The 26,694-nt window shown below is 42.0% G+C and overlaps 2 protein-coding genes across 3 annotated transcripts in view; both read left to right on the top strand.

Moving 5' to 3' along the window:
* Positions 1–14,815, top strand: part of taok2b (TAO kinase 2b) — a 37,154-nt gene extending 22,339 nt beyond the window's left edge. The window contains exons 16-20 of one of the 2 annotated variants that reach the window (XM_074662791.1): positions 599–802; positions 1,113–1,352; positions 8,371–8,583; positions 10,555–10,737; positions 11,232–14,815. In XM_074662791.1, coding sequence (XP_074518892.1) covers positions 599–802; positions 1,113–1,352; positions 8,371–8,583; positions 10,555–10,737; positions 11,232–12,170 — 1,779 coding nt within the window. In that variant the 3' untranslated portion in view covers positions 12,171–14,815. Of the gene's footprint in view, positions 1–598; positions 803–1,112; positions 5,354–8,370; positions 8,584–10,554; positions 10,738–11,231 lie in introns of those variants that run through there. The other variant, XM_074662790.1, reaches the window with a different exon arrangement.
* Positions 14,816–16,059: 1,244 nt separating this feature from the next.
* mazb (MYC-associated zinc finger protein b (purine-binding transcription factor)) lies at positions 16,060–26,446 on the top strand. The gene is made up of 7 exons (XM_074663712.1): positions 16,060–17,060; positions 17,228–17,378; positions 20,201–20,622; positions 21,117–21,364; positions 21,477–21,540; positions 22,259–22,430; positions 23,427–26,446. The coding sequence occupies exons 1-7, from the start codon at positions 17,028–17,030 to the stop codon at positions 23,768–23,770; spliced, it is 1,434 nt and encodes a 477-aa protein (XP_074519813.1). The 5' UTR covers positions 16,060–17,027; the 3' UTR covers positions 23,771–26,446.
* Positions 26,447–26,694: the final 248 nt, after the last annotated feature.

Below are 26,694 nucleotides of genomic sequence, written 5' to 3'. Positions count from 1 at the left end.
TGCATTCAGAGGGAAACTGTAGTGTAGATGAACACTTTGGAAGTATCTGCATTTCTGGAAGCCAATGCTGAAATGCTGAGCCCTAAGTGTCTAACCTCAAGGCACCGGTCCTTTTTATAACCTCAGAACCCCGGCTGTATGGTTTTCACAGTGACAGATCCTTTTCAATTCTTTTCAATAAGACAATTTTTTTTTAAATCTTCAATATTTTAAAAAAGTAGGAGGGTTAGAATTTTGAATCATACATGCACAATTGTCCTGAACATTCTGGAGATTTTACAATTCAGACTGTGAAAATTGGTTATTTTTTTGTAAGAGTAGCAGACCAAAAGTTTACAAATGAATTAGAAGTTTAATAATAATAATAATAAAGTCAGATTTCTACATGTTGAAATGCTGGATCAACATTTCAACATAAAAGTTACCATCTATAAAAAACATATTTCTTTTAGAACTGAGCTAACTCACCGGTACAGTCTATACTTGAAGAATCCAAAACTTGATTTTTACCGCAGTGAAACATCTTGATATTTTTTTGCACTTTGCGTCTGTCACCTGTGCTTTTCTTTGCTCATCACTTTAAATTCCTTTGTCAAAGGAACTGAACGAGAACCAGTCGACACCCAAGCGGGAGAAACAGGAGTGGTTGGTGCATCAGAAAGAGTGTCTGCAGCAGCTGCAGGCTGAAGAAGAGGCTGGTCTGCTGCGCCGCCAGAGACAATACTACGAGCTTCAGTGCCGCCAGTACAAGAGGAAGATGCTGCTGGCTCGCCACAACCTGGAGCAGGATCTGCTCCGAGAGGTATGGTTTTTAAATTTAACAGGTTTATCAGCAGTGGATGGGCACTGAAATCGTATTACTCTATGAGGAAGGCTGCGTCATGTCAGTTCTTGATTTAACACTTGAAAGATAATGTGAACCCTTTGAAATTCCCTGGCTGCTTAAACTGGTCATAAAGTGAGTTCTGATCATCATTAAGTCTCAGCAGTGGGGCTGCAGACTGGATCAGCTCATATTTATCTTAATAGTTTTTTCTGTTAAGAGCTTCTTTTCCTTACCCTATGTGTAAACAGCATCCCTACTTAATCCAAATACCTGTTTTCTCCTCCAGGAACTGAACAAGAAGCAGACTCTGAAGGACCTGGAGTGCGCCATGCTCCTGCGTCACCACGAGTCCACCCAGGAGCTGGAATTCCGCCAGCTGGGTCTGGTGCAGCGCACACGAGCCGAGCTGATCCGCACACAGCACCAGACGGAGCTCACCAACCAGATGGAGTACAATAAGAGGCGCGAGCAGGAGCTGCGTCAGAAACACGCCGTGGAGGTCCGCCAGCAGCCCAAGAGCCTCAAAGTGAGTGAGAGCAGCCAGAGCCAGGGCTCTCCTGAGGAGGGGGAGAGCCTGACACCAGAGGGGCAGAGCTGGGCCAGAGTGGCCGGGGAAACTGAGGCGGAGTTAGAGGAAGAATTAAAAGAGGAGAGGGAGGATCTGTTTGGTCAGAGTGAGTCTGAGTCGGTCAGAGATGAAGCAGCAGAGGGTGTGTGTGGACCTGTAGAGGAATGGAAAGATGAGGAAGAGGAAGATGAAAAGCCAAAGAGAGATGATGTCAGGGAAGTTGAGGAGTGGAAAGTCAGAGAGGAAGAGGTTGAGGACAGGGAGGTAGAGGGGCTACAGTGGGAGTATGTGACTGACCCCAGGAAAGATGCACACGTAGACTCAGACGATGAGGAGGAAGAGGGCAGGGGTGTGGCAGACGGCTGTCCATCAGAACTCATCTCTCCCCTGGTCCCAGAGAAGAAACGACCCCGTGAGCGAGATATCGATGAGCTCTCAGAGTTCTACTTCCCTGATGCTCCAGAGCTGGAGCCTATCCCTGCACCCCCGCCTCCTCCTCCCCTCCCTCCCTCTCAGACCTCCCTCCCTTCTTTCTTCTCCCACGCCATCTGCCTCCTCCTCTCCCTCTCTGCTGCTGCCCAGCCCTCCAACCTCACTTTGCTGCTCCTCTCCATCTTCCTCCTCTCGCTCCGGCGCTCACCTCCCCTGCCGTCCGTGGCCTCGCTGCTCCTCTCTGCTGAGCTTGCCTTCTTGGCGCTCTTTTTCTCGTACCTCTTCCTTCGCTCGTGCTGCTCGCTGTCCCTGTCCACCTACCTTACGCTCAGCCTCTGGGCGAGCAGCCTCTTCAGTTTAGGCCTTTCTTTCAGTTTGGGGATTTATTACGTCCCCATGATCCTGATCTCTGCTTCTTTCCTCAGCTCACCCTCCCTTTTCCTCTCTCTGTACTTGCTGGTGGTGCTGGTCGTCAGGCCAGCCCGTGACTTCCTCCAGCACGCACCTCGCAAAGTGAACCGCCTGTGTATGCGCGTGCTTTTCCGTCTGCCCCGCCCCCTGTTCGCCATGTGCCAGTCAGTGCTCGGCGGTATGGCTGAGCGAAACCTTTATGAGATGTTCCCAAAAGCAGGCCGCAACTGGGGGGTGCGTCAGTCCAGAATCCCTGTCCCCCTTAGGAGTCTACCACTAGAGTATCAAGCTCGCTGCAGTGAGACCTCCCCCTTTGCCAGGGGTCTTCTCCTGGTGAGGCGTTTCAGCAGACGCCCCCTTGGCGTCTTGGCAGATCTTGCAAACTCCGTAATGCTGAAACTGGCCTCACAGCTGGTTAAAAAGCTGCCGCTGAATGTCCGGATCAAGCTCCAGACCTTAGGCCTCTTAAAGAAGGAGACCCTGAGCAGGCTGCCCCGGCTGCTGCCCAGGGAGGTGAGGGAGAGGAGGCAGAGGGAGCGAGAGAGGAGGAGGGAGCGGGAGAGGCAGAGACGGGAGGAGAGGGAGAGGATGTATCGAGAGGAGTCCAGGTGGGAGTGCGGGTTGAGGAGGACCTCATCAGGGAGGTTTGTTAGGGGGAAAATCCGGCCTTGGAGATAGCAGGACGACGTGCTGGTGGTGGAGGGTGCGTTCATGCTCGTGGTGTCATTCTTTCACCACCGTTTGCTGGTTGTGGTCTGGACCCACACGTCTCCTGGGGTCCAGTGTCATTTCTGGGTTTCTCCCCTGAGCGCCACCTGCAGCTGAAAGTGATTTTGGCTGTTGGTGTGGACACACAGGCTTTACTGTTAGTGTTGAGAGCTGAGTGCACACCAAACCCTGGGAAGTTTCAAGTATTTTATGTTACTTTTTGTAAAAGTTTCTTAAAGATCATTTCTTATTTTATTATTTTGCTCTTAATTTGTAAGACAGATCCTTGGATGGTTCTTTTTGAGACTGTTTTGTGCAATCTTTGTTTCTTTATAGTGGTCTTACTTCACAGGGTGTGCTGTTATATCAGTGCTCAGAACAAATATGAGACACAGTGTAGCTTCGCGTCACGACTATCATTTCACTCCTCCAAGCTTAACACTGTGAAATCAACAGTTTCACAAACAGCACCCTGAACACTAGCCTTCTCAGTCAGTATTAAAGTGCAATAATCAGTGGCGCAGTGACATCACATTTGATGACCTTCTGTTTAAAGGAAGAAGTTAGAGAGTAAGCCAAAGTTCTGACTTCAAACAGCTTCAAACTGAGCCTTTTACCTTGAACTTAAAGCACATCCTGTTTATTGTTTCGGGGTTTTTTCTTTATGATGTGAATAAAAAAAACACTCGTTCTTAGTCACGTCACCTTTCATATTTTGAAGGTACAATGTGTAGAAATGGAAATATTCAGCAATATCCAATTTTGGACTGAAGAGCAGCCCCTCTCCTGTGAAGCCCCACAAACTACAGCAGCCTGTGAGGACAGAAAGCTCCTGTGCTGTGTGATTGGTTTGACTCTCCATTTGTAAAGCTGAAACAAAACATCAGTTCGTACAGAGTCTGTTTTTGCACTCACAAAGACGTTATCCTACACTAATTTTATCATTCTTCTAAATATTTGATTACATTCCTGCTGAGTGTATCAGGCTTTAAGGGGCTGAATACTACACACTGTACCTTTTATAATGTTGCAGTACATATTGCACTTCAAGCAATATTCTAATTATTTACCATGTAAACATTTAGATAGAAGTTAATTTATAAATCAAGTAGAAATGGTAGAGTGTGTTAGATATGGGCGTCGTCTCTCAGCTGCTCCTGATGCAGAGTAATGAAGCCAATCTTCAGCAGGGGCCATATTGGAAATGCTGACTCAAGAGGCGGGCTTTGAGCCTCCTTACTGACAGCTAGCCTCTGATTGGGTAACTCGTGTTCTTAATATCCTCTGCACTGCTGAGTTAGAAGAAATAAGCGTTCCACACCCAAGCTGTTATTAAACCAGGCTGTAAAAAGATTTTTACCGCCGTAAAAGAAGAATCTTTCTGCAGCTAGCCTCAAGCAGAAACTTTTAGCACTTCTGTGTAGGCTTCATTTTATAAAACGGGATGTTGCTCCTTGCAATAAACAACAATTTAGTGCCTATTTATGACTTTGCACACATAAAATTAGTCTGTTGTAAAGAGACATATCCTGAATATCCGGTAGAAGCTAGAAAGCTCTAGATTAATCCATTCAATATATCAAATGTTTGAATATTGTGTAATTTATATGAAGCCATAAAGACAATCTTTTGAGACGTGCAATCCTAAATTAGTCCAAAGGTTGATTTAACTACTGAATGTGAACAAATGGAATAAGCAGATCTCTTTGATATCAGAGGAAAATGTCCTGATACTTATCGGCGTTTCATCTTTGCACTGCCCCAAGCCCCTAAAGAAACGTGCTGGGCAGGTCACTGCTTCAGCTCTGCAACGAACGCTCACTTTGATAGGAGAGCAGGTTATTAATCATCAGTTTGTATGGAGGAACAACTTCCATAAAAGAGTCAGAAGTCATTTCCTTACACGTCTGATTTCGTTCAACAAAAAGTCCACAACCTTAAAGCAGGTTAGTTTACGTTGATGAATATGAAAAAGACTATTGTTGCTTCTCAATGACTGAAAACAAAAGTTGCTCAGCACGTTGATCCATCATTGGAGAACCAGTTCAGTCAGACCAAAAAGAGACTTGACGGTTATTGTTGTTTTTTTCTACTTGTCTTATGCTTGAGAGTCTTTGAAGACTTGAACACAGCAGATCTTCGACGTATTCTTTAAGTTAATGAAGTGAAAAATAATGACTTGCAGCGTAACAAGCATAGATAAGGATGAGTTAGAGTTTAGAAATCTGTTTCTTTTCAGAGGAGAGCTTGTGATGCTCCAGTGTTGCTTCTTATGGAGGAACAAGTTCCTGGTTCTTGAAAAAGGAAGGTGTTTGAGTAAACCAATGGTTCCTCATTGTTCAGGAAACTCTTACTGTATTTGAGCAGAGAGGAACCAAAAGAAGAGCTTTCTGCAGCTGACGTGTAGCTTGAAAAAGACAAAAAGGCATTTATAGCAAACATTGTTTTGTTTGAATGTAACTTATCTGCTTGATTTCCATTGAGTTTCAATTCTTTCTGTTCCTCTGTTTGTTCCAATGTTTGTATCCTGCTTTGTTGTGACACTGTCTGAGAGTTTCATCACCCCAGTTTGTTCTTTTTTTTATAAATATTTAATTTATGCAGTATTTATCAGACTGCATTGTGTTTGGCAGCCATTTTGTTCTCCTTTTATCCTCATTTTAGCTGCATGAGTGTTTGTGTACTGTATGGTCGTGTGCTTGCAAGCATAAGAAAGTATTTTGTCATACTTCCAGATTTTTATTTACACCAAAAATAAATTATTTGTGTGGAAATCATTGTCCTGTTTGTTTTTATGATTTGTGTTTCCATTATTCCCCTTCCTCTTCATGTATTTCTTTTGCCCTTGGTTGATCAGACAGTTTCAGTGTACATTTGATTTGTTCATCATCACTCCTCCTGTATGATCACATCACAGTGTTTGCCCATCAGTATTTTCCAGTCCCTTTGTCTTACCCAGCAGATAAATGTGAGCAGGTCTTTAAATTTACATTTTCCTTTTTCTGTCAGCATAAAATATATGTTGTATTGTTATCATTTCAGTATTTGGACATTCATACACCTGGAGTAAGAACAGTAAAGTTAAAGTGAAAGCAAAAGTTCATCTGGTGTGCAGATCAAACTACACACACGCCTGAGTTTCAAGATTTGGCACAAGGGAGGAGTTTCTAAGTGATCTGAAAAAATTGTCCCTTCTAGATATATGCCTGATCGTAATCCACACTTCAAAATGAGATTATCAGCACCAACACAAGTTATTTTGAATTGCTACTTTGTAGCTTCCTGATGGGGTCAAACAGGGCCGGATGAGTCGAGTCTCTATGACAACACCACGCTGGCTGAGTTTAGAGCAGAGAAGAGAGATCTGTGTTTTTCTCTGCTGAAAACAATTTCTGTGACTAATTTTGTAGTGATGGTGGACACTGGAGCCAAACTGTCAGACAGAAAAAGGACAAAGGAGCAGAAGAAAGATAAACAGGAGAGAGATGAAGCACAAGCTAAAGGCTAAAACACCAGCCTTCTTAAATATGAGCAAAAGGCTAAAACAAGAGTTCAATGCTCGAATATGAGCTACAGGCTAAACCATGAGCTAATTTGTTTGTGCTAATGTAGATTCCAACCATAGACTGTTAAAAAAATGGATGTCCGCTTGCTTGGTTCCAAGTGTGGTCTCCACAAAAACTGCTCCCCCTGGTGGCTGGCTGCAGTATAGGTTAAAAAATCAGGCTTTCCACCCATTCCAGATGGGCTGTGGTCAAACTTCAAAAAACTATTACACCTGGCAGAAATGTTTCTCACGTCCGATTGTTGTGGTGATTTAAAGATGTTATTTGGCTGTCTTGTATCCAAGTCCTCTTTTTTCTGAAAAGTTTTGTTTTCATTAGTTATACATGGTTAAAAACAAGGCTTTACATAACGTTTAGCAATGATTGACAGCTGCTGTTCTTGTGTATTTTTTGGGGGGATCGTAAAATATGTCGGGAGATAGAGTCAGGAAGTGATTAGACTCAAAAGAAAAAAAATAATTACTATTTTAGTCACTCTGCTCCACTCAGATTCTCCCAGAATCCCTCATCGTCTCTACTGCGCAGACTCTGGCTCCAAACTGCTACAATGGTGACGGCGGTATTTTGGCTGCAAAACCGTACAATGATAAATGGCGGAGCCACACTGTCCACTCTATATACAGTCTATGATTCCAACCCACAGTCAGCAGTTATTCTGCAGTGGTCTGTTCAAACTTGAGAGTCTATCAATAAAATGAAGACTGAGGTTACGTTAGCTCTGATTGGTAGATGACTGGCAGGACATGACCAGGATTCACTAACGTTACACATTATAGACATGTCTCAGAGCAACGGGCTGTGAGTAGAGCTAAATATAGCCAGCTACCAAACTACGGTACAAACTGACAAAGTTTGCTTGTTGTCAGATTTCAAAGCGTAACTCTAACTAACTGTTGATCAACACCTTACCTCATGGAGTTCTATCTGGTAAAAAGTTGTCCTGAACTAACAAACAAACACACGCCTGGTTAACAGTCACGTCTTCACGACAGTGTGCGTTACACTCCGGGCCAGAAGGTGGAGAGGCAGTCACTAAAACAGATCCTCCTGCCAGCATCTTTAAAAGCCGATATGAATCAGTCATGTTCCTGTTGAAGTTGGATGATGGTGTGATGTTTTTTGGATTCTCAGAGGGTCTTTGTTTTATCAGAAAAATTTCTGCACTACATGCTTTAATAAATACACTATTAAAGAGGATTAGGGCCACTAGGAAAAACAACATAAACAAAAAAAAAACCATCAAGGTCCACTATTTTTATTATTATTAAAATTAATCAGAGATTAGGGTCAGAATTCTGACTGTAATCTCAGAATAAAAGTAATAAAATCTATTTTTTTAATAAAAACTATTAAAATTATTGGACCTAGATTTTTTTTTCAGTGGCCCTCTTCTGTGTTAGTCACAAATAATGAAACAACATTTGTTTCACATTCAGGGCATCCTCTTAATTTAAAATACATGTCTTCATAGTTTAAACTAAATAAACTGAAAAACATCTCAATCACATTAATCCAGAGATTAATCAACAGATTCATTGCCACCTGGAGGAGAACAGGTATAATCTACATCTGTGAAATGCTTACATGAGAAAACAAGTGTCTTTTCTCGATGATTTTACATCAAAACTCTAAAAGTGATACAAAAAAGTTTAACTTCCATGGTGCCATTTTGGGAAAGATTGAGCCTCAGCAGGTATTCATCTTCAAAGTTACCATGTGTCAGATTTTAGCATCAGGTATGTCAGCACACAGCTGGAACAGGCCCCCCCTCCCTCTCTCCCCCCTCACAGTTTTTGCTTACAGAAGAAAGAAAAGCGCTCTTCAGCCCAGCTGCTGTATTTCTCTCCTCTCTCTTCTAGTCTAAAGAGCTGCAGATCAAGCGTCAGTTCCAGGACACCTGTAAGATCCAGACCCGTCAGTACAAGGCTCTGAGGAACCACCTGCTGGAGAACACGCCCAAATCGGACCACAAAGCTGTGCTGAAGCGTCTGAAGGATGAGCAGACTCGTAAGCTGGCCATCCTGGCCGAGCAGTATGACCACTCCATCAATGACATGCTGTCCACACAGGCTGTGAGTAAGGCAAGAGATGTCATCCACCTCACACTCACACCACACTGCTGAGCCCTCCTGGTCCGGGGCCCCCTGCCTGGCTGTGCCCCTGTCTGCCCACCAACCAACCTGCTCCTGCTCCCTCAGGGTTATCTCCACCTCAACCCACATTTACTCACCTACACTAAAAGATGAAAACAAAAATGTAAAGTCAGTTTAAAATCAGTGAAATTTCTGGAAAAGAATATATATTTAATTTTATTTGTTTATTTTTGACCCCCCAAAAAATCACGATTTCAAAATGTCACACAAAAAACCTGATACACACACAAACACACATACACACACACACTAAAATATGTTTTCCTGGTTTTAAGGTGACCTGAATCTAACTCGATGTACTCAATAGCAGTCAGGGAATTTTGTTTTTTCATGTTGTGTTTGGTTGACACTCTGGCAGCTTAACTTTAATTTTCTCTTTGTCACATTTGTGAAGGTGAAAACACAAACTGAACAACTGTCATTGAAGTTGTTCCATGAGGTTCACACACTTACATAAGTGGAGTTAGATCCCAGCTCCCCTTTTGGGTAGGGATGGGTAAAGAGTTAGGTACTTTTATCGGTACCTACCAAATTCAGTCAAAAGTACCGTTACCGGGTACTGATTCACGTAAAAATCAAAAGGTGCCATGTTTAGGTACCTAAATGCATCCTTGTGATTGTGAGGGACTGAAAGATGCTGGACATGAACACAGCATTAAAAGGTTATATACTGAAGAATAAATATGTTTAACTGAAAAACTTTGAGATTTTATTATTAAACAAAGATCTATTTTTTACCACAAGAACACAAAAAGTACTGAAAATTGGTACCACTGAGTACCGCCATCGATTGCCAGGTATTGGGCTTCAGTAACGTATTGTTTCAAATGTAAACGGTACCCAGCTCTCCTTTCAGAGGTCTCACCTTCTTCCTGTCTGTCCTCTGACAGCAGGACTTTCTCTAATCCTTTTCAAAGACTGAACCACATCATGAGCCGGATGGGACTTTAGAAACCATCTTCCCCACCGGTGACATAACACACTGTGCTGCTTTTAATTACCTCTCATGGCCACTATCCATGTGAGCTCAGTAAGCCAAATCCCTGCTGCCCTTGTTTGTCCGCACATCCACTCCTGCTGTGGCTGAAGGTTCCTCTGGGAACGTTTCCAACTCACTGATTAAACTCCATCCTGAGGTCAAAGAAAAATATATATATTTAATTCAGATGAAACTGTTTTTTTAAATAAATAAACAAAAATGGATGTAATCTGGTAGAAACCATGAATCAAACATACATGCACACAGTTTAGGGGTCATGAAACAATTTATTTACTAACTGAAGACATGAGAAATGATGTGACGCTTGAAAAATGTATGGTGGCTGAGAAGTGCAAACCAAAAAAATACAAGTTTGTAAATACTTTTACAAACTTAAAATTTGAATTTTACAAAACAATTTTAAAATAAAAAAATAACAATGATAAAAAAAAATTGCAAAAAACAAAACACTTTTACAAGTCCTGAAACAAATTTAAAAGTTTCAGATTTTTAATGGAAAGGGAATGAACTCAATTTGTAAATTTATCTCAGTGCTTGTTAAAGTGTTTCGCATCTTGTACATTTTTTTTGGTAAAAAGTTTTTTTTTAACTAATTTTTTTTTAATTGTAAAATGTTTTTTAAAATGTAAATTTATTTTAAGTTTGTAAAAGTTTTTATAAACTTTGTAGGTCTGCACATCTCAGCCACTGTAGAAACGGCATGGGAAGAGCCCAAACTGACCCAGCCTGAAAAAAAGACAAACAGCTGAGTTTATAACTCACCCTCCTTTCTTTGCCTCTAACTTTTTTATTTTCTTCAGACTCTTCCCTTCTGTTCTCGACATTAACACAACCTTTCAGTCATAGGATGTTGGAAAAAAAAAAATCTCTTTTTGTTTTTTCCCTCTTAGCTGCGATTGGATGAAACCCAGGAGGCAGAGTACAAGGTGCTTCGGATGCAGCTGCAGCAGGAGCTGGAGCTGCTCAACGCCTACCAGAGCAAGATCAAAATCCACACGGACACCCAGCATGAGAGGGAGGTCAAGGACCTGGAGCAGAGGGTGTCCATCCGCCGTGCGCTGCTGGAGCAGAGGGTTTGAGGCTTTTGACTTTTAATTCTGTCAAAACAAAGTTCAGAGTTATTACAGTCAGCTGGCAGTGGCCTGTTTGTAGCTGTCCCATTGTTGGCTGTAGCATCAAGAGCTAAGGCCAAAGACTACTGGACATAGCATGACTAGCTTAAGCTGTATTCACACACTGCTGTCCAACATGTAGCTATCTTCAGTCAGCGCAGACCTTCAGTGGCCTGTTTCACCACAAACTGCCTTCAGGATACGTTCTCAAGCTTTCTGAAAAAAAGAAAAAAGAAACATGATCTCCTTTTGGGACTAAATGAAAGGATTCCACAAATCAAAAGTTCAGAGTTGAAAATGGTAAACATAAGAAATAATTTGGGTTTGATATTATTTCTTTACGCTTGTAATAGCAGATTTAGTAGAAGAAAAGCGATAACCATCTTGGACTTTCAAAAACAGAAAAACCCTTGAGTTTCTTTCTCATGTGAATTGTCTGGCTGTTATTTTCTTAGATCGAGGAGGAGATGCTCTCCCTGCAGAACGAGCGCTCAGAGCGGATCCGCACCCTCCTGGAGAGGCAGGCCAGTGAGATCGAATCCTTCGACTCGGAGAGTTTGCGTCTTGGTTTCAGTAACATGGCTCTGTCGGGCATTCCTAGCGAGGCCTACCCCATGCAGGGCTACTCCAACGCCCCACTTCCCAGCTCCCGGTCCGCCGGCCACTGGAGCCACGGCCTGCACCCACAGAATGCCCCCCCCTCGCAGCATTCCCGCCGCAGCCACAACAGCAGCAGCAGCAGTGGCATCAGCAGCGGCAGTGGAGCCAGCGACCGCCGCAGCGAGTCCTCCTCCTCCCACGGCTTGGGCCTGGCTCTGGGCCTGGGCAGAGACAGCAGGGATATGCACCATTCCTCCCGCTCCTCTGCTTCCTCCTCCTCCTCTTCCTCCTCCTCTTCCTCCCATCATCAGCGTCATCACCTGCCCCAGCACTACCACCACCAGAGCACGCCGCAGCTGTACCGTGAGCGGGAGCGGGATCGAGACCGTGATAGGGAGCGGGAGAAGGAGAGGGAGCGGGAGTGGGCTGGAGTGCGAGGCTCCGGTGGCGACCTGGCCCACCCACACCCCCTGCCCTTCTCCCATCACCTGCCCTCGCGCTCCTCCTCCCAGTCCCTGGCAATGCTACCTCCCCCTCCTCCTGCTCCTCCCTCCATCTCCGGACCATCCTCTTCATCCTCTTCCTCCTCCTCCTCACAAGGCGGGATCTACGGTGGAGGGCTGGGTGTGCGTGGAGCCCCGAGCCTGATGGCCCTGAGGAACAGCCCCCAGCCCCTGAGGAGGACGGCGTCCGGTGGGGGGCCTGGAGGAGCTGGGGGCAGTGATGGGGTCTTGAGCAGGAGCACCTCAGTCACTTCACACATCTCCAACGGCTCCCACCTCTCCTACTCGTAGGCAGAGGGAGGGGACCAGCAGGTAGGCGTGGGAGTGATCTAGCAAGGTAGCTAACACAGGCTGCACCTCAGCACTCTCGGCTTGAGCCCTCGCCTTACGCCTCCTGTTGGGCTGATCTGGACTTTAGTTTAACACAGAGTATGAGACACCGTCTGTTCTGCTGAGCGCACAAAAAGACACACGAGGACAAGCGACAGCGCTGAGCTGCAGCCTGCTTCTTCAGACTCAGGGTGGGTTGAAGGGTTTTCTCCCATTCTCACAGGTGGACTCAAAGGAGGGAGGAATGTAACCACCTGTGAAACCAGTGGATTTAGGTGACATTAGATTCAAAACAAAAAAAGGAAGTTTGTGTTTAGTGTTTTTAATCTTTGTTACCGCCTGTATAAAGTGAGACGAGGTGTGAGTCCAGCAGCCTTTTTTTCCCTCCCAGAGCTGCAGTCGAAAAGATACCAACAGCAGCCGTGTCTTCTTCTATGATGTTCTACACTGGAATGGAGAAAGATGGAGGACAAGGTGGAGGAAAAAAGGAAGACAATCGATTTGTTTTTGTTCTGTTTTGTTGTTTTTTTTCATGAATCTTTTGTGTTTTGTGTTGTCAGTAGTGTTCAGAATATCTGGATACCCTTATAAGTTTTCCAGAGGGAGAAGGATCAAAAACACAAGGCTGGCTCCAGCCTCCAGCTCCTGCTCACACTTTAACGGATTCACAACTGTTGTTTTTCTTTTTCTTTTGTATTAAGTGTGTAAAAAAACCCACAAAAACAAGTTTCTTGGAACATCACCAATGCCTTTAAGGGGTTCTTAAAGGGATGTCCTGCCATCAAAGTTTTTATTTGATGACTGTGAGATAACTTAAACATGAAAAATACACTGAATGTTTGTCAAGGAGAGGCTGGTTTACAGAGCAGCTGGAGACGGGGAGAAACTTTTTGTGGACATGTACAAATACAGAAAAAAGAAAGCTATCTAGCATCCATGACATATTGAGTATCAAAACAAACAGGTGTCTACAGAAGTCACTCCAATGCATGAGATAGATGTATGAAAAAAAAAACATTTGTAAAGATGAGCAAACACATTTGAAATGTACCGTACCTGTCCAAGTTTCACTGGCATTTAAGATCACTAGTTCCACATTTTTGATCTCTTACTGTACATATTTATGAAAATATGAGGAACAAACAACACGTCATTGGTTTTATAGAGCAATGAAGGTAATGATAGTAATTTTGATATACTCAAAAAAGTATTGAATTCAAGATTTAGAAGTGACAAACTCCATTTCTATAGGTGTCAATATTACCATAACTAATCCTGATGTTGTTGTTGTTGTAATCATGTTCACAGAGGGCCCACTTTGGACTGTAAAAAATAGATGCTAAAAACTGTTACATTGTCAGGTATGGTGTGTGTTCAAGGTATTAATGATTATTAATGAGGATTTTTTTAATTAATAATTGTTAATTATTTATGTACGTATGTGTCAAGCAGTAAAGTCTGGTTATATTGCCACATTTTTTATGAGAAAAAGTGAGTTTTAAAGGACACCCCACACGGACATTGAACTCCTCTGGACTTTCATAGAGATAAAAATGACGATTTTACAATTTGGCGCTGGAATGTAAATGCTGGTTTTCATTTTTTGTTTTTCAGTTTCTTGTTTTCAGTTTGGGGGTTTACCTTCTCAAAGCAGTACCTCTCGCAGGAATTGTTGGTCACAAAAGAGGGATGTGCACATTACAAGCAGAAAATCTCAGCACGTAAAGGAAAGAAGAAGAAGAAAGAGCTGAGAGGAGCAGCGTCGACTGAGCAGCTGTGAACGTGCAGCAGCAGTGACCACATCAGCCTGTCCTCACAGATAGAGACACCAACTCCTGATTTCCTGGTGCACACAAGCCCCCCTCCCTACCCCTCCCTCTTGGGTCATTTACTTGAAGGGGATCTGAAGTAACTGGAGTTTTTTTTTTGTTTGTTTTTTTTTACTTGAATCCTCACAAAAAATAATCACCCTGCTGTTTGTATGACTCAGAAACACCAGCTCAAGACAATTCCCTGTATAACCTACTTTATGCTTGGTTGGAATCTCAGTGCATGCATGAAACTCCTTATATAAACTAAGACTGGTGGGTTCGGGGATGGTCTTTGTGGTGGGAAAGTCAGTGTGGTAGTGTGTTTAGACGGGCTGTTGTCTTTGTCCAAGTAGTTGGTCTCACCTGCTGCCTGGTTTTATCATGAAGACAAAGAAGCAACACATGCTTTACTGTGTTTTGCAGAGTTTTCAAGGGGAGGGAGTAGGTGTGCAAGGGGGTGTGGGAAGGGGTTGAAATCCTTATCAAATATTCACATCAAGCCATTTGGAGCTTGAGGGGAAGAGGGACAAAGGGTCTTAACACAAGTATTGGTAAAGAAACGGGGTGCTTTAAAAAGTAATTAAAAAAGATAATAAATTGATATTAACACAATAACTTGTCTAAATTTGATCTTATTATGCTGATGACCTGTCTGCCAAACCTCTGACACCAGTGAAAAAAATGCTTATTAATAAGCTTCTCTACACTTTAAACTGGGTTTTTATTTAAATTCAAGAAACATTTCTTGCACTGTCTATACAGTTAACTCTTTCCCCTTATTTATTTTTATTTTTTTCAGCCTCTTTCAAAACTAGATTCTTTGTTTTACTTTTGTGGCACGTAAATGTACAGAGCTCCTTAAGGGACACAGGCAGATAAAACAAAATTTCTGTTTCTTAAATGGTGAAACATATATTTTTGTTTTTTCTTTCTATGTCCCTTTGGGGGCTCCGTAGAAATGAGACATAAATATTATTGACTGCACATGATTTCTTAAATTCAAGAATCCGTATACTTAACGCTACAGTTTAGACTAGGAACTAAACAGACTAAAGTGGTTAAATTGATTTTTGTGAGCCATATTTATCTAAACTGCATCATAAAATAATTTCATCAAATAATTGGCTGTGTTAATGTGTCAAATGGTCTTATTAAGTCCAGCTGTTAATGAAATGCCTGATTATATCATGTGAAATATTACTGCATATAAGGGATGGGTACCTTTCACAGTTGAAATGATACAATACTGGTGCCTGGAAACTGGTATCGGTACTCAACGGTACCAATTTTCAGTTCGGTGTGTGTTAATGTGGGGATAAATATTGAATAATATTATATAATATATTTTATTTTATATATATATATATATATATATATATATATATATATATATATATATATATATATATATATATATATATATATATATATATATATAAAATAAAATCTTAAAGTTTTTTTTTGTTTTTTTTTTACACATTTATTTCTCAGCATATAAATTTGCAAATTTGCAATGCTGTGTTCATGTCCAGCATGGAAAATCACCTACTCTTCCACTCCCTTACAGTCACAAGGGAGGTACCTCAACAAGATACCTTTTTTTTATGAATCAGCACTTGGCACTACAGACAAAATTCGGTCCTTTTCTATAAAAGTGCCTGATTGGTACCCATCCCTACTGCATATACCATTCTTCATCAGGTTCTGAAATGGGCAAATTAATAGGAATAGGTCAATCCGGCCATCTTTACATTATGGTGACTACTAATCCAGTATTTAAAAGCCTATCTATATGAATTAACACTGTTTAAAATTGTATTGAATATGTATAATTAAGTCAAAGTACACTATACAGAGGAGTATGTATAAAATGTGTATTGATTCTAAAGCTAAAAATACATGTATTTATACATTAATCACATCTATTTTGCATTCTGGGCTATCATCGTCCTGTGTTTATCTGTGTCTAACATAATTGTCATTGGTCGACAGGAAGATCTGCGCACACTCCCCTTTAAGATGCGTCTGTCATCTCTCCGTTAATGGAAAGTCACTCCGGCTGTTTTCTGCGGTGCAGGAGGTGGGAGAGGAGATTTGCTCCAGTAAGAGGGGGAGGGAAAGCTCCACACTATGGCGCACTTTGTGTCGGCCGACTAAACCCAGGAAGGAAGAGGAGAGGACAAACGCCTTCGCAGAGAGACGGAAATGAGAGGAAACCCTATCCCTTTAAGAGCAAGTGGGACATAGCGGTGCGAGAAAAGGAGAGGAGGGGGAGAAGAAAGAGGAATTAAAAAAGAAAAGGAAGAAAGAGACAGGGAGGGAGGAGGGAGAGCGGGCGATAAAAAAAGAAAGATGACATCCTCGCAGCTGAACGGCCGAGGTGGAGCGAGAGGCTGCGGCCCGGCGAGAGCGCCGCTCGCTGGGGTCAGGGCTTGAATCAAACGCGAGGCTTCGACTTACACCCGATTGGCCTGTTGGAGGAAATCGGAAAAAATAGATTGAAAAATTAAAAACAAAGCATGCCCTGCTGTGGTATCAGATACGTGTGTTATAACCCATGTTTGTTCTCTTGCGTGCAAATGCATTTTATTTCACGTAGTTGTTTTTTAGTTGCTAAAATGTAACATTGATAAATGCGTTTTAAGTGTTTTATTGAAACAGTTTTGTTGTTCTTGCGTTTTCGTAAAATAAGTGTTTGAGGAATTAAAGTTAGAAACCAAAGTGAAATAGAAACGGGCCATTATTGAAGCTGGCCTTCGTGCTGCAGCCTGCGTGAATGCGTGCATTTTAACGGACGGCACTAGGCTACCTCACTGAGAAAAACATATTTTTGAAGACCACTTTATTCACGTTTTTTAAGTAAATCCGCGAGCCCGTCATTCGTGCTGCAGGACTGGCGTCTGTTTCCAGCCTCGACCACCGGTGGGCCGATCCGAACCATGCAAAGCTTTTTCTCCCCGATCTCAATCTGCAGCTGATTTAATAATCTCCATCGCTGTGGCGCAAAATGGATGCTGCTTGGAACAATTTTCTCTTCCAGGTAGGCTTGATGAGGCCTCTGTTACTGCTCACACTCTCTCCACCGGCTCTGCCACTGTGTGTTTTCTTGTGTGTGGGCTCCACAGCCCTCACATGTTGAATTACACCTCAAGATAAAGCTGTGACTCGTGTTTACATTTGGTGATGGCCTTCTGCTTGCTCCTCTAGAATACTCCCACCCAAAATCAAGTGGAAGGAAGCCTCCAATCAGAGCTCATGTCCGTGCATACGAGCTCCCCCCAGACTCCACCCCCGGAGCACATGGCTCAGCCTCCTTCGACTGTGGACACCGCTGCTCTCAACGAGGAGCCCCTGCCTGGTGAGGGACACCACCCTGCACTTCACCTGACACCACCTCCAGACGGTTCAGGACAGGAGCCCACGCGTCTCTTATTTGCTCAACTATGTCAGACAGGTTCACAAAGCCCAGGGACTTTTCATTGGGTGACTTGATGGTGTAGGATGGAAGGTCACAACCTCAAGGAATTTAATTTTATGATTTTTTTTTTTAACTAGAGGTGTAGATATGGAAATATATTGCAATACTTTGACCCCCACGCAATTTCAATATTTTAACTCTAAAAATTGTTTTTCTAGTAAAAATCAAAATTCATATTTTAGCCAAGTTGAAAGTAAAATACATCTGCACCTCCACTGTGGTAGATGGTGCCAAACTTTATGCTGCCCATAGACTGCACAACAAAATAATCTCAAATTATATTTAAAATATTTTTTTTCTAAACATGATGATGTGGGTTTTGATACCAGACATCAATGTGTTCTCTCAATTTTTGGGTCATTTGGTTTAAATGATTTTAAGTCTAATTTTTACAGTGTAGTTGACTGACAAAACATGTTCATTGTACATTTTTATGCAATATCAGATTTTTCCATGAGAAAAATTGTTTACACCAACTGAAATTTATCAGTTTCACCAACTGACCAAGAGCACCCATCTGCAGGGACTGAGCGTAGCCATATCGTCAACACATAGCGGAAAAGGCAAACCGGAAGTTGGTCTTCTTCGTCTATTTATTCACTTTTTCAGCTGTACGACACCATGCAGGAACTCAGGCGCCCCTTAGAGCCAATAAAACCAGATCTCAATGAAACACAAATGAAATTTCAACGTAACCAGATTTTGTAGACGTTATGCTGTTGACATGTATTATGCACGTTTCAAATGAAACAGTAATTCATGTAAGAAACAAAACAGAAAACAAAAATTTAAACCAGAAATACAACAAAAAGTGGTTAAAAAACACAACCAGAGGTATAGCGCCAGTCTGAATTCCGTTAACCATAAACAGGAAAATAAAAACAGATTTTGTTATAGAGCCCCGAATAAAATCTTGAATATGTCCAACTTTCAGTTTAATGAGAGCATCGTAGCGCCAAAAAAGTCAAAAAGAACACGAAGAACATTTCAACTTTTCTTTTTCTTGTGTTGTTTTGTGTATATTTTTGTGCATCTGTGTTGGATGATTGCTGTATCTTAGCCCCTTGCTGCAACTATCTGTATATTGTTAAATGTACTTTGGTAATACTAAAAAAAGAAAAAAAAAAGACTCCAAAGACAAAAGACTCTTCAGTACTGTAAAAGCTTTAATTGCACATTCTTACATAAAAAAAAAAAAAAAAAAAATACGAAGAAGACCAACTTCCGGTTTGCCGTTTCCACTATGAGTTGACGATTTGGCGACGTTCAGTCCCTGCAGATGGGTGCCCTTGAACTGACTGCGGCTTCCCCCTAAATTTCTTTGCAGCAGTCACAGTAGTTTAACAGACAAACTTGATGCGCTTTGTTTTCAAGTTAAGTGCTTGTATGTAACACTGCACTTGACTTTTAGTGTTTCAAAAACAATCAAATAGAAAAGTAATTTTCAAACAAATATCGCAGTATATCACAATATTGTGAGACAACATGATACTGTCATATTGTGACCTAAGTATTGTGATGAGTATTGTACCGTGAGATTCTTGTCTCATGATACAATTAATCTGCTGTTCTGCAATTTACATAGTTTAGATTTTAATTTGATACCTGAATTTCTTTCTTTTCTGTTTATAAAGGCTCAGTAGAGTGATATGGTTTCTCAGGCCGTTACCTATTTTCAGCAGGCAAGGAAGCCGGTATTTGGGGCCAATATTCATTTGCATTAAAAGTGAAAATATTGGCATCAAAATTTGTGATAATAATTTTGTTTAAAAGCCTTTAAGCATATGTTTATTGAACAGCTTCCAGGCTCAGTATAATGTCTTATACAGTTAAATTAAACTTGAAAAATAAACAGCTCCCTAAAGTTTTCCTACAGGAAGTCAGTTTTTCAAAATAATGTCTCTGTGTGTCACCAATCAGGTGGGACTGTGGGTGGAGCAATGCTAGAGACAGAGTAGTGACTGCAGACAGTCATGGCTGCATCAGAGAAAAAATAACACAGTCTAAGTTTAAATTTCTTATCAGCTGCCGGTTTAAAAAAAAAAAAAAAAAAGCCGATGCTGATAAGCCTCCAAATGCTAAATATCAGCGCAGCCAGTAATCAGTCTATCCGTAACCTGAACTTGAACGTGAAACTTATAGGCAGCTATGTTGCCATTAGAACTATCTTTTTGTTGTATTCATATTCTTATGAAATACAACTTACTCTCTGGTTTTCTTGTCCTACCTTTAAAGTTAACTAAACATTTTTGATATGAGACGTGTGATAAGATCAAACAGGCTGCATGAAAACATAGACCTGAGTTACACACGTGAGATTAATGTGCTTTGTTTTTGGAGGTTTTACAGACTTCTAGCTAAAATTTATACATGTTCAAAACAGAGTAGTCCTTAGCTGTGCTCCTCTATATTTTTATTTATTTTTTATATCTCTATATTTGTTGACAAAGCAATATGAAAAGTAGCTTTGGTTTGAAAATGTGAGAAATTTCCATCAAAACCTGTCACCCATACTATCAGTTCATGCAGGAAACCACCGATGGTTCAGTTTATTTAATCCTTAGCCTGAGCACAGGATGGACCCACACATGATAATCCATATTGTACTTCAGACCTGCTCTGCTCGGATAAGTTGTGATAAGTGATGAAGATGTGCGGATGAAGCATCACTAAAATGAACATTTCCTCTTCCTGTGTTCCAGTCAAGCCTGTGTCTCGCCCGGCCCGTGTGCCCCACATCTGTGCCATCTGCAACAAGCAGTTCAAGAACAACTACAACCTGCGGCGGCACCAGTCGGTCCACACTGGGGTACGCATGAAGGACAGGGCCAGAGAGCAAGCGGAGGGGGCAAAGGAGGGAGCAACTGGCCAGGTGGTGGTGGCGGTCCCGTCTGCGATGGCGGTTGGGGCTGGAGGGAGGGTGGAGAGGCCCACAGTTCCCCTCTCCCTGCTACACCTCTCCGCACCTCCTCTTGCCCCTCCCGGCTTGCTGGCAGAGGGCCAGCAGCCTCACCTGGGTAGTCAGGATGGTGACGGGGTGGCCATGCCAAACGTAATGGCTAGTGTTAACCCCCACGCTCCGCCTCCTGCTGTTGTCGTTTTGGCCACAGGGGGGACAGTACAGGTGGGTCAGGGCCTCACAGAGATGGCTGTCATCAACCTCCAACTTACGAGCATGTTGTTTCTTAAGCTGCCTGGCCACAGGAGGGCGTAGCACCACCTCCTGAGACAAAGTCTCCTGTGTGTAAATTTGTCCATGTTCAGAAATATGTTCTGGGACCAGATAAGTCCGTCCCAGTGTTTGGCACTGGTCCCCAGTTTGAGAAACACCGTGCTAGAAGCATCCCTCTCCCACGCTCCCCTGCATGTTCTCTGTAACACAAAGATTTAAACTTCAGAGCAAAGTAGAAAACCTAACAAGCAGGTGAACTGTCAGGAAGTGAGGCAGATCTATCTGTCCCTATGCATGATATCAAAACAGAGCAGTCCAAGAATGTTCAGATATCTTCATGAACTGTTTCCTCTGCGTGTCTGTTTGTGTAAAAGTCAGTGAGTGAGTGTAAATGAACGTCTAAACCCTGGAGTGTATTTATCTGCATGTCTCTTCTCCTGCCTCAGCGGCCCTCAAACCCCAACCCAAACCCAGTAAGAAAGAATCACGCCTGCGAGACATGCGGCAAGGCTTTCCGTGACGTTTACCACCTAAACCGCCACCGCCTTTCCCACTCGGACGAGAAGCCGTTCTCTTGTCCGATCTGCCAGCAGCGCTTCAAGAGGAAGGACCGCATGAGCCACCACGTCCGCTCCCACCAGGGCGGGGTGGAGAAACCCTACATCTGCCCCCACTGTGGCAAGGCTTTCTCCAGGTGACGTGTTAATTTACTCCACAAATGTGTCAAGCAGCTGTACATAAATCTAAAAAATGTGAAAATGTGATGTTCCCTGTGCTTAACACGATGATCTCCTTTCCTCCTAAAGGCCAGATCATCTAAACAGTCACGTCAGACAGGTGCACTCCTCAGAGCGACCCTTCAAATGCCCGGTGCGTCAAAGCCACTCTGAGGTCCCACTGTGACCTCATCATTCACATCCAGCTCCCTACAGCCTGGTGTTTACATAAGCAGCATCTTTTTATTGGAATGCACATTGCATGCTTTATTTCTACGTGCCACACTTCTTTACATTCACACCTCATCAAAACTTTAAGAGCAGCTGAAAAATTTGCATTAATTTAAATTTTACTTCAAAAGGTTTTAAGTAGAGCTTCAAGATGCAAAAAGAAGAAATGGGGGTGCGACAAAAGAATGAGAAACAAATTCATTGAAAACAATAGTTGAGGTGAAATAATCTGTTCATCAATTGATCGACAGAATGGTGGAGCTCCTCATCACTGAGTCCTTTTCTGATTCTTTTATTTCTATTTTAGGGTTTTTTGTTTTGTTGAGCTTTGGTCTTAAACTTTTGATCAGCTGATGAGGAGGATATTTCCCTTTAATTGTCGCTCTAAATAAATTGCTTCCTCAGGTTTTTCTTGCCTCATTTCCATTTCTTTTTTTTACATTTTGATCAAGTGTGTCTAAGTTATTTGTGTAGTATTTGATTTTGCTATTTGGTTGATCAAACATGTAGTAACTAATATAATCTGTCACATACCTACTAAGATAACTTTTTCTTCTGTACAAGAGCAAAATGGACTTTGAAAAATCCCATACTTGAGGAATCTACTTTTATATTTTGTGGAAATCCTTCTTTGTTTTCAGACCTGTGAGTCCAGCTTTGCCACAAAGGATCGGTTGCGTGCGCACATGATTCGCCATGAGGAAAAAGTCCCCTGTCACATCTGTGGCAAGCTCCTGTCTGCTGCTTACATCACAGATCACATGAGGGTGCACAACCAATCACAGCACCACGCCTGCCATCTCTGCAACCGCAGTGAGTACAAATGGAATGGTCCAGTGGTTACAATTTATCCTTTATCATTCATATTTAACACGACTGAACATCATAGATCCATAAAACCTTGTGCTGAGTGTTTGGTTTCTGAGCTGCACCTGAAGAGTTTGTCATGAGTTTGCCAGGCTGCTATTTTAAATCAAAAAGCTCCAATAAAGTAAGTACACAGTGCCGTTCTTATATCAAGAACAGGTCACAGCTGCTTCACGTTTCCCTCTCTCAGTTATTGGTGAAGACCAAAATAGATTAAAGTGAAGCACCTTGGTCTTAAAGGTAGAGTCTGCAGGATTTTCTTAAAAATAAAATGTCAATTTTTACAGGAATAGTCCTGTATGGGTCTATGGTCTTCTAAACATGTGTGTCAGTGTCTGTGTCTGCCTCAACCCTCCTCCTCCACTCGGACATTTCTGGGTGGAGAGTAGGCGTAGTTACCTCAGCTAATCACAGCACGCCCAGTGCACAAGTGACTTTGTGTGTTGATTAGCAAGTGGAAGAAGCTAATCAGAGCAGCTAGGAGAGTGGACGTGGTACAGAGGAAGAAAAACAAACAAAGTGAAACAAAAATCCAACAGATAAAGCTTTTTCCTAAATGAGGGTGAAGCTACAGGTGGTTGCTGGGCTTGCGAGTGTGTTCACGTAGTAACAGTTGGAGGCTGTGGGTGTGCGCTGCTGCTGGCACTGAGCCAAGGAGGAGGAGCCCAGTTTGAATTAATTGTTGTTAACGTCAACTCAGAGAGTGGACTACAAATCTGTTCAGGTTTATATGAAGACAAAGAAGTAATGTCTACAACATAAAACCATAATCACTGTCCTGTGTTGATGGTGTAGTGTTGTGTATTAGTGTTGTATTGATAAGACACGTGTTAAAGGTTTATTAAGGTTTATTAATCATATTGTAACTTGTACTCGGTCAGGCTCAGGGCTGAGAGCTCTCTCTGAAACATCAGGATCATTTTCTGTATTTTCCCTCCTCAGGCTTCACCACTCTGACGTACCTTCGCGTCCATGCCCAGAAGCATCACGGCCAGGAGTGGAAGGACAGTCCTGGGGGCTTCGGAGGCACAGCCAGCGGCGGCATTCTTGTCTGCCAGCTATGCGGCGTCCACTGCAAGACCCCCACCCAGCTCCAGGGGCACATGGGCACCCATAACAACAGCCAGGGTGCCCCAAGCCCTGTCACCTCTAATGTGGGTGCAAGCAGCTCCGTCTCCCTTAGCAACATGGTGACAGCACCCACAGTGTATGTCACGGGTAACACAGTGGTGGATTTGCTGGTTACAGACTGCTCTAGCATTGCAGCTCCACAGTCTCACAGTTAGCAGGACAGAGCTTAGCAATAATAACCTCAGTTTCCTACAGAAGGCAAGGTTAGAGAGGGTGAAAGTGACACAGGGATGCTGATCGGGTTTCACTTTTGGGAAGGCCCCAGGGTTAGGATTAAGGGTGCAAGAGATTAACAGCAGTAAAAGCAGCATCGCATTAAAGCTGGAGAGAGAAGGAGGAAATGGAGGAGTTGTGTTAGCACAGAAAAATGGTACTTGTAGACTTATCCATAAGAGAAACTGTGAAGCATCTACTGTATCACTCTCCCCTCCTTGCCCACTCTGTCCTTCCCTCCCTGACCCCTGGCGTCAGCTGCTCTCTGCAAGTGCACCAAGTAATGTCTATCTCACACCAGCTTTGATCTTACCTCCATTTTGCAGCTCTCACTAAAAAAAATCCAAATGGCTTGCATAAAGAAGAAATAGGGACTAGTTTGACTAGAAATAAAATAACACATTAGGGAAGGGAAGTTGTTGCATGTTAGCATTATGAAACTAAAATCAGCTTTTGATTTTGCAAAGCTGTGCGTTTAAAGATGAAGACAGCAGGCCATACGTGGTGTCAGTATGGATTTGTGGGATGTACTTCATTTGTTTTTAAAGGTACAGAGAAAGGTATCGCTCAGGAGTGTCAAGCACCTTAAATTGTTCTTATGATTCAGTGAGGGGTGAAATTGGTTTGAAAATTCTTGGATTTTTCTTTCTCGGAGTCTTCCTCTCTGGATCCAGCTGTCTTAAATGAAAAAAAACAGAAGGTGAAAGAAACAACTGCTAATCAGCTCTTCTTCTGGCTTCTAACACGGCAACTCCTGCACCTGAAAACTACCTTTTTTGCATGGAAGTAAGCTAGCTCAGTCATGTTCATAGGATCTGTAACAACAAAAAACACTTAGTTGTTCCAATATGTTTGCTGGCTGTTAGCAATATTTATAAAAAAAGGATTTGATTAAGACATCGTTGGCCATTGACCTTATTTACATGGTGGCCTTTTTCCACTAAAGCCAAGCCAAGGTGGTAGCTTGAGTACTGATGTTATGTTGTACTGCTGTCCAAAGGATATCTTTACAAGTTCATATCATTGTAATGATTGATCAGCGACTGAATGGGTAATGAAATGTAAAAACCCTGAAGAGACACAAGGCAGTCTGTATCAAGGTCAAATTAGAGATGTAACAACCATTTTGCTATAGATGGACAACAAGTAATGTTAGTATTGTGCCACTTCCATGATGGTGTTACCTAGAGTAGCTTGTTGCTAACAATCCAAGTTAGATATGTAGCGTTAGATCACACAGATAGGGAGGAAGCTCTTAACTTGAGGCAGTTTACTTGAAAAGTGAAGGAACACAAAATAAGGGGTGTGTAACGTTAGCAGGAGTTGGTTGTTGGGTGGTAGTTGGTTGTTGTAGTACCTCTAAATATTGCCCAACATCCCTTTGGATTTTCACAGTGATCTTGTTTTTTAAGTTACCAATCAATCAAGGGTATGAATCAAGAATACATGTATGATTATTTTGATGTGGTTCAGTGTATTTCAATGATTGGCAGTGTGGACAACAGCAGCGAACAGCATGTAAGCCTCCCACCCTGCGTGTGATGTCAGAGGAGAATGGCCGTCATGTGACTTTGGTGAATTCATTCGATTGTAACTGTCATTGTCATAGTTCCTTTTTTTGTTTTCTCTATGTACCAGTCCAATGAGTGAAACGTATGCATTAGATTTAGTCTTTTAACTCTGTATAGCACATTATGTTCTGAACGGCAGTCGTTAATCCTGTGAAGAGGAGTCACACATGGGTTAGACGTCTTTGTTTGCTCTGAGTTGAAATGTGAGTGACGTTGTTTCCAGAAAGGGCTTATAAAGTCACGAGTCAGGACAAACCTGTACATTTGAAGTCTGAAAACACCACTTGGTTTGCTGTAAACACATCCTGGTTTTGTACTGGAGTGCTTTTTCAGTTTTGTGTTGGTATCTTCTGTAGTTGTTTCTTTTTCCTTTTTCTTTGGAGATGTGTTCTTCCTGTTGAGAAAATTAATGGTTTCTTAAAGTTAATTTTAGGATTTTCTTCATAACACTAAAAAAGAATAATACCTCTACTCTAGGACTCTGTACAGATCTTGTGATACATCTTAATGCCTTATTGTACTCAACTGCATTTCAATTATTTTATGATGAAATATTTCAAATCTTAGTCATGGATCCATTAAGAATAATACTGGGATGTATTTATATTTATATTTTTATATTTCTCAACAATATGCATGTCCAAAAGGTTGTAAGAGCAAAAAAAATAATCAATGATGCTTACTACAGTCATAAATATTATGTTATTTTGTAGATAAAGTAGAGATCATGTTATTATTTTGTAATTTGGAAAATTTAAAGTAAAAAGAGTAAACAGGAGGTGTTTGTGTGCTGATCTGTCCCTTATTTGACTGCTTTGTTAGTTTTATCACACAGGGCACTGTGCTGTACTAAATGCTGCTCAGCCCTGTGAAGGACACTCAATAACAACACAACACATGATCGTCATCATTCATGACGCATGATGATTTGATTCATGAAATAATGCAGGCTGCACAGTCATTCGTCTTTATTTATTATACTTTAGCTCATTTTTATACTGTTTACATTTAGAAAACATTTTAGGATTTTTTTTCTTTTTACCCCCTCAACCCTCATGTTGTGTTCGTTTCATGTTGCACATCTTTGTGTTCCAGATCAAAAATGACCGCTCCATCATAAAAACTGTAATAATACAAATACTACAACTTTTTGTGTTAGAATGTCTTTTATTAACTTAAGCTTTGATTGTAACAAATTTTGAGCTTGTATTCATTATTTATGGCCCGTAGGCCTCACTGATTATAGCTTAAACACGTCAAATTCAAGTTCTGAAAGCCATCATTTCTGTTTTATT

This window comes from Halichoeres trimaculatus, unplaced genomic scaffold (assembly GCF_033239565.1).
Source record: "Halichoeres trimaculatus isolate MK-OKI-2021-1 unplaced genomic scaffold, fHalTri1.1 fHalTri1_scaffold_23, whole genome shotgun sequence".
Classification (NCBI taxonomy): domain Eukaryota; kingdom Metazoa; phylum Chordata; class Actinopteri; order Labriformes; family Labridae; genus Halichoeres; species Halichoeres trimaculatus.
This window is presented reverse-complemented; position numbering and strand designations above follow the sequence as displayed.